The sequence below is a fragment of the Neodiprion virginianus genome, chromosome 2 (assembly GCF_021901495.1).
Source record: "Neodiprion virginianus isolate iyNeoVirg1 chromosome 2, iyNeoVirg1.1, whole genome shotgun sequence".
NCBI classification, from domain to species: domain Eukaryota; kingdom Metazoa; phylum Arthropoda; class Insecta; order Hymenoptera; family Diprionidae; genus Neodiprion; species Neodiprion virginianus.
In genome coordinates this window covers 23067342-23076102 of record NC_060878.1, presented here as the reverse complement: position 1 = coordinate 23076102, position 8761 = coordinate 23067342, and the positions used below count along the sequence as shown (strand labels likewise).

Below are 8761 nucleotides of genomic sequence, written 5' to 3'. Positions count from 1 at the left end.
CGGACTCGCTAATAACCTTACATGCTTTAACACCAAAGCTCTTAACCCTATTTTCAAAAATAAATACCAGATTTACGATCTTACTGCCAACGGACATAAATGTACCTACATAAGCCTAGATCCGATGTATTGTAGGGATTTTTGGAAATGCCAAAGCAGAGATTACAGCCAATATGAATATTATTGAAGATTTTGATAAAAAAGTGACATGGTTCGATCTAGAATTTCGAATCAGAAAAGAATTTTTTGAAAAAGACGACAACATATATTAGTAATGTAGGCAGAACCAAAGGACTCGATTACTGTAATTTATCTGGTGATTTCGACATAAAATCTGAGTTCGGAGGAACCCTCATTAGTAAAAAAAACATTTTCTCAATTTCTGGAATAAAATCCGACTACACGTATTGATAGATATCGCCCACCCGCATGTGTTAGGTACTAACTATACACTCAATGACACAATGCGTAAAAATGAGCTATTGAAAATTTCGTATGCGCCAATGTCGTCTTACCGCACCGATTAAACTTTACGCACGTTCCAGAGGTCTCAAAAATTGAACTTTCCAAGCAAATGATGCAAAAATGCATCCCCATGAATTCAGCAGTTCTGAATGAAATCTTACTAATGAACCATAATAATTACAGATTAGTGTAAGACAGTCTCACGAGGTATGGAACTTTCAATAAGGTCAAGGCTACGGTCGATTAGCATTGCAAATCCAAATTCTTGACCTTATGGTTACAATAAGTTTGCCGAGGATTTCATGGAATTATATCGTAGCATTGAAGCATTTTCTTCCAATTAGGTTTTACAGTATGTTTCGAGTGTGCACATATTTAACTGTGAATTTTTTATTTATTTTACTCTGTTTATTTTTTAACATACTTGTGAAATATGTAACAAATGTTGTGTGAACGAAAAGAGAACTCCATGCTTCTTTTTTCCGTCGAGCATATCAGGCATCTTTCAACAGCAAGCTTGGTTAACAATGAATTCCTGCAACCATGCAAATTGAATAATATCAACAGCTCCTGGAGAGCTTACAATATATTGAGTGACGATTCGTTTCTTAACAGTTTATACTTGTACGATTTTCAATACATTGTCATTAGTTGTACCCTTTAGTCGCCAAAAATATTAAAGATTGATGAAATAGTGCAGCAAGCGGAAAGAGTAGCTGGTAACGTTGACCAATTTTGAAATCAAAAAGTTTTATTATGTGTATGGTGATCGTATTGTTAAGTAAATAAAACTCTTTTGAAAATTATGTTTTTTTTAGACGACCTCCACACACGCGTACAAGTTGATAACTTTAACGGCGATTCTTTGAAGTTGAATCGAGCTTTGCAGAAGTCATACAATAGTCACAGAATTAGGACAAGTTCCGATTACCTTTTGATTGATGAACTGATCTGATTGGTATTTTATTTTAATTGAACGATCATAGAACTGAGGGGTCATGCCAAAGATTGCGTCAACCGAGGGACTTAGTATCTTACCATATCTTTTCGGGTAATTGAAAATACTGCAGGTCGGTGAAAGCCGTTGAAGTTTACAGCAAAAGACACCGTATAGGCGCCCATATTGGGCCACACCAGCCAATCGCCAATTTTCAATTCCGGGAATTCGCAATCACGCACGACGCAATCGTAGGTATCGCATGTTGGACCCCAAAACGAGGATGGATAGGTCTTTTCGTTCAGCGGCTGAAAACCGAAATTTTCAATTAAACAAATGAAGGTATTATTTTTTACCGTATCAGGTATATCGTTCTGCTACGATATTGCGTATTGAAAACGCTAATTCACTTGGTGCAGAATCGACTGTTACATGACAGGTAAATGCGGCCCAAAACGTAAGTTTTTTACCTTTTGCCACGCATTTAACCCTTTCAGTCATAGTGGGACCGCTACGGTCCCACCTTTTAAAAAATCACCTCAGAGCTCTAGTATTGAACCAAGGCCTCTAAAAATGCGTATCTAGGGGCTTTTTGACTCGCTCATCACGAATATGAGGTCAGATTTTGAAAATTCAAAATGGTGGATCCGCTATAGTCGATCCAATTGGGCAATGTGACAATAAAAATTTCAATCACGTGATATCCTACTTTATCAGGAATATTCCTTCGAATATACATTAGGAATAAATATTTCAGTTCATTTGAGATGAAATTTGAGATAATTAAAATCCGTGGTTCCTCATTATTATCATCGGTATATATATATATATGTGCGTGCGTGCGTCATAATAGGGATATTGAAAAAAAAACAAGTCGAAAAAAAAACAATAAAAAAACACTAAAAAATGAAAAAAAAAACACGGAAAATAAAAGAAAAAACACAAAAAACAGAATAAGGCAACAAAAAAAAAACAGGAAAAAAAACAAGCAAAAAGTGGAACTAGATGCTCTCCACGTCCTCGTCGTTAGTTCCGGGTAGGGCCAAGAGAGAGACACGAATATAGACAAAGAAAGATAAGATGGCATTTGCCATCTTGGATTTAGAAATTACGAAGTTATGACTTCAGATTCGTGATCAGCCAATCCAAAATCCCCCAAGTGACTAAATTCAGGCCAAAATATTGAGCAGAAAGATATAAGATATAAAACTTGACGTCCACCATATCGGATCCGCCATTTTGAATTTTGAAAATCTAATGCCAGATTCGTAATCAGCAACCCCGAAAACCCTCGGGTACCAATTTTCATCGAAATCGGTGCAGATGAAAACTGCATGACTGGAAGGGTTAAGGTTATGTCTCTTACCTTTACCGACCGAGCAAACTCACTCCATTTCTTCCTATAATAAATAAACAATAGAACGGAAAAGACCCAAATTTTGAATGTTTTTTGACACATATTACTGTTCCCACATTTCCCGCATTTCAGGGGTCAAAAGGCGCATAGGCGAGATACTTTGTGCAATCCCGGAAAGAACGAGGAGTAAAATTTACCATCGTGAGACTGTTTTCATGCAATATTCAGGTCGCTAGACGAAAATAAAGGAACGCTAGGCAAACTCGTATCACGTATCAAAGACACATGCAATTTTTTGACGATTTTCGGAACATAAGTAACTTTCCAAAGTTCCACTAAAAAGAGCGACGCACCGTCGAAATTTGTACCCTGTCCGTTCATTGGTTTATTAATTACCAGAGGAGAAGGGTGAGTTTGCTCGGTTGGTAAAGGTAGGAGTACTACATAATGTTGAAGAACAAACCACGGACAAACCCATTCTGACTCACCTTATTTAGAGGACGAGGTATTCTCGTATTGATATTCATCATAATTTCGCCAAAGGATCCGTAAGTACCGTCGTTCATGTAGTACATGTATCTCGTGCCACTTTTTTCCTTTACAGTTCGTTTCCCGTAAACCAAACTTGCGAGGGTTAGGGCTGAGTGGACGTAATATCTTCCAGTTTCGCTAATTATTTTTATCGATGGATCAATTTCATCGAGCACCTCGTTGATTGCCAAGGCAAACTGAGGAGAATTGAAAAATAATAAAATGTCACCTTATACCGTGGAGATGCTTCGTCCCGCGTCACGTTATCGACTGGATATAGAGATCGTGCGCAAAATTCACGGCAGCGCCAAATCGATTCTATTTGTCCCAACCGACGGGCATTTTCCCCTGTCTGCGCCAATGACTTAGCCAATCATAAACTTCCGTGGTTACGCCATGGCATGAAATTAATCAATCGTTTTGAATCGTCCTATCGCATAGGGATAGTTAATAACGGTTTACTCGGTATTTCTGAGACTATTGTAGCAACCGATAGCGCAACAACTAACCGTCACTTTTCTTACACCGCAAGAAGGCATTTTTTCGGTAAACATATTTGTTCTTTCGAAAAAATGATGACAAATAACCGCCAGAATATTTGTCAAAGTTAACGCAAGTCCCGTCGATAGGGACAATTTTGGCTACTCGCGGCGCTACTCGTACTCACGCTCGGTCCCTATACATACGTAACAGCAGGGCTAGATAACGTTTAAGATAGTCTTATGTTAAATATGCAATTTAAATGCAAAATTACATATTTCATTTTTCATTTCAAATAGATTTAAACAGGTCTTTTCTGTTTTATGTTTTATATGAAAAAATTTAAACATTAAGCTATTTGTAAAATGCCTCTGTTAAAATCAATTTAAATTTTTTTCCTAAAATTCTGTGGCCAATCTTCTAAAACGACATTTTCTCACACTGTAATAAGCAATGACAGGTCTTCACTCAATTTTCAACTTGAAGAGAGTTTATTTAGCAATGCATCAATTCTTTTGCTGGAATAAAGCTATGATTTCATAGATATCTTGAATTTATTGCATGCATAAAAACCAAACATGCCTATCTGTAGTCTGTCATTAAAGAGCAACAAGAGCGTTTTAAATAATACCACAAATAAACAGCATGGGATTGAGAAGATTCTGGAATTTCTGAAAACTGTTGAGGAACTTTTTAAATATAGTACGTGTATAACAGTATGAGGGTTTTCACCGTCTGTCTTTTGTTGCCAATAACCAAACAGTCCTCACGAAACGTCATAACATCCAATCTTGTACCTAAATTATTCATATTAAGAGTCTATACCTCTTTGCTTCGTTTAATGATGTGAAGTTATTGGTAACACTAGTTAAAATAAACTATTTTCTGAATTAAAAGTAACCACTTAAGATGATACACTTAATATTATAAAAATTCAAGTAGTCACTGTTGAAATGGAGAACATCTAACTAGTAATGACTAACTAGGTTAGACCTAGTGACTTTTGTATTGGGCCGTTGGCTCTCTCTATAAATATATCTCCTCCTCCGTACTCGCTAAAACTCAACGTGTGTGCTGATTAATCTCTCCGTTCACAATACTATCCCGCTCATAATTAATTCCGACACAGAGCACAAATCCCAACAGGTTATGGGCCCAGTGCAGAGTATATTAGTTGTGATAGAGTGAAAGCAGAAAGTGAAAGAGAATAATCTAAGATAACCTAATTTCCACGCGTCCAAGATGGCGTCAGCAAGCTTCGGTGCATCGATAGAAAAGTTGTCGGGACGCGACAATTATAACACATGGCAGTTCGCGGTTCAGACATATCTGCAACACGAAGAATTATGGGAATGTGTAACAGGTGAAGAGACTGATGCAAAGAAAATTATGAAAGCAAAGTCAAAAATCATTTTGATGATCGAACCTGTAAACTACGTACATATTCAAAACGCGACGACAGCCAAAGAAGTGTGGGATAAATTGAAAGCGGCATTCGAGGACTCTGGACTGACAAGAAGAGTAGGATTACTACGGACACTAGTAACGTGTCGTCTTGAAAACTGTGAAACCGTGGAAGAATACGTGAATCAAGTAGTCAGTACTGCTCACAAATTGACTGGCGTTGGATTCGAGGTTAGTGATGAGTGGATTGGCACGTTTTTATTAGCGGGTTTACCGGATGAATATAAACCAATGATCATGGGCATAGAAAGCTCCGGCACCAGGATCACAGGAGATGCTATCAAAACAAAACTATTGCAAGATGTGAAATCAACCAACTCGACCACTGAAAGTGCCTTCTACAGTAAGAATTTCAAAAAAAAAAATACTCAAAAGAAGGGACCGCGTTGTTTCGGGTGTAATCGATATGGGCACAAATCCACTGAGTGCCCTCAAAAGAATGACAAGCAAGTCGAAAACAAGAAAACAGAAGGTAAACAAGTGGATAACAAATCGAAGAAATCACAAGTTGGCCTATGCGCTGGATTTTCAACTGGCAAAGCTAACCCCGAGGATTGGTTTGTCGATTCAGGTGCGTCCATGCACATGACTATGCGAGGAGATTGGTTTAAGAGCACAGGCGACTCGCAGATTAAGGAAATCGCCATAGCAAATGACTCTAAACTGCAAGTAACTGAGAAAGGTAATGTTGAAGTTCAATTAAGCCTGAACGGAGATGTTGAAACAATAGAGATCAAAGAAGTTCTACATGTACCGAACCTGTCTACTAACTTATTGTCTGTAAGTCGAATCGTACAGAAAGGCTATCAGGTGGAGTTCGACGCAAGGGGCTGTCGAATACTTGACGGAGCGGACTTAGTAGCAACTGCAACGTTGGTGGACAACATGTACAAGCTGGATGTACATAAAAGCCTTGGTCTAATGGCTTCTGTCAGCGGAGACAACGATCTGTGGCATCGAAGGCTGGGTCATATCAACTTCAATGATCTTAACAAAATGAAAAATGGTTTTGTTACAGGAGTTGATTTCAATAACAACAAAGACAACCGCACCTGCATCACATGTTTAAAAGGTAAACAAAGCAAACTACCTTTTACAGACTCTGAAACACGTGCGACACAAATATTGGAGTTGGTACATTCGGATTTATGTGGGCCTATGGAAACTGAATCGTTCGCTGGAGCCAAATACTTTCTCACGTTGATCGACGATTTTTCACGTAGGCTCTACGTATATTTCCTAAAAAGCAAGACTCAGGTAGCACAAACATTCGCAAACTTTAAAAATCTTGTTGAAAATCAAACTGGAAAAAGGATAAAAACTTTAAGAACTGATAATGGTAAAGAGTATTGTAACAATGAGCTACTTAGCTTATTGCAGAAGGCTGGAATCCAACACCAAACCACAAACCCTTACACTCCGGAACAGAATGGGGTAGCAGAGAGAAAGAATCGGACCATAGTAGAGAGGGCGAGATGCATGATATTCGACGCTGGATTGGAAACTCAGTTCTGGGCTGAAGCAGTTTCAACGGCAGCATATATCATCAATCGATCGCCAACCAGGGGACTACAGGATCTACGAAAAACTCCGGAAGAGGTATGGTCAGGAAACAAACCTAATCTAAAACATTTGAGAATCTTTGGTTGTAAGGCTATGGTACATGTACCTAAACAAAAACGTCGTAAGTGGGATGCTAAGTCAGAAGAGCTGATCTTTGTTGGTTACTGTGAGGGAACCAAGGGTTATCGATTCATTCGACCGAACTCTAACAAACTTGTAAAAAGTCGAAACGTCACCTTCATAGAAAACCCAACACCAACCCGCACAATGACGTTCACTGAAAATCAAACTACTCCATTACCACTTATGCTTGAGTCTTCAGATCAAGAGGACAGAGAAGAAGAGAGTGAAGCTGATGAAGTGGGGACTGAGTTTGATTATGAATCAGCATCTGCATCGGAAGATCCTAGAACAGAAGATTCTACTACAGAAGATTTTGCAACGGAAGACTCTACAACAGACGAACCTACGGCAGAAAACTTGCTCTCAATAGAAACTACACGATCAGATATCGGTGGGGATTTGAAGAGACCACAACGACAGCGAAAGCCACCAAAAATGGATGACTACGTACTATACCTGTCACAAGCAAATGAAGCAATTGATCCCTTGACAGTAGAAGAAGCTCTGAATGGGCATGAAGGTCAACACTGGAAAAGGGCCATGCAAGAAGAATATCGGTCTTTGATTGAAAACGACACCTGGGAACTTACAGATTTACCTCCGAATAGAAAACCTATTAATAGTAAATGGGTGTTCAAAACCAAAACAGATGACAAAGGCAATGTTCTACGACACAAGGCCCGTCTAGTGATCAAAGGATGTGCTCAAAAAAGGGGTATAGACTACGAAGAAACCTTCGCACCTGTCGTCAGGTATAGCTCAATAAGATATCTGATGGCTCTGGCAGCGAAACATGATTTGGAAATAGAACAAATGGATGCTGTAACCGCGTTTTTACAAGGGGATCTTCATGAGGAAGTTTACATGGTTCCGCCAAAGGAATTTTACACCGGAGATAAAGTATGGCGCTTAAAAAAGGCCATATACGGCTTAAAGCAAGCAAGTCGGCAATGGAACATCAAATTGGACACAGAATTGAAGAAAGCCGGATTACAACAATCCAAAGTAGACCCGTGTATATATCATAAAACATTGGACGAAAAAATGCTGTTTTTGGCAGTATACGTCGATGATCTGTTAATTTTTACAAATGACCAAGTCACCAAGGAAAATTTGAAGAATAAATTGAAGAAATGTTTCAAGATGAAGGAAATGGGAGAAGCACATCATTGTGTTGGACTGCGAATCACACGTGATCGACAAGCAGGTAAAATTTACCTGGATCAAGAAAAATATATCAAGGAAACTCTGGCAAAGTTTAACATGGCTGACTGCAAACCTGCAGTGACACCAACTGACCCAAATCAAAAACTGACAAAGGATATGTCACCGAAGAATAATGAAGAAATTGAGGAAATGAGCCGAATACCGTATCAAGAAGCAATAGGAAGCATCCTGTACGTCGCTCAAGGAACGAGGCCAGATTTATCCTATGCAATCAACACGGTGAGCAAATTTAACAATAATCCAGGAAAAGCTCACTGGTCTGCCGTTAAAAGGATTTTACGTTACTTGAAAGGAACCTCAAAGATGAGATTAGAATTCTCAGCTAAAGCAAACACAGACTTGATTGGATATTGTGACGCTGATTGGGCTAGCGATACCGACGAAAGACGCTCCTGCACTGGGTACGTGTTTATACTACAAGGAGCTGCAATATCCTGGAATTGCAAGCGACAACATACCGTCGCTCTGTCCACTACTGAAGCGGAGTATATGGCACTCAGCTCAGCAACACAGGAAGCGATGTGGCTAAAGCAATTTAAAGAAGAACTTTGGCCAAATAATCAAATCAAAGCAATCACAATTTATTGTGACAATAAAAGTGCAATTAACTTAGC

The 8761-nt window shown here is 38.9% G+C and overlaps 1 protein-coding gene across 1 annotated transcript in view; it reads right to left on the bottom strand.

Annotated features, from left to right (window-relative positions):
* Positions 1–839: 839 nt before the first annotated feature.
* LOC124298782 (ornithine decarboxylase-like) overlaps positions 840–8761 on the bottom strand; it is an 89312-nt gene continuing 81390 nt past the window's right edge. The window contains exons 6-8 of the mRNA XM_046751265.1: positions 3248–3487; positions 1504–1710; positions 840–1000 (exon numbers count right to left, since the gene is read on the bottom strand). Coding sequence (XP_046607221.1) covers positions 971–1000; positions 1504–1710; positions 3248–3487 — 477 coding nt within the window. The 3' untranslated portion in view covers positions 840–970. The remainder of the gene's footprint in view (positions 1001–1503; positions 1711–3247; positions 3488–8761) is intronic.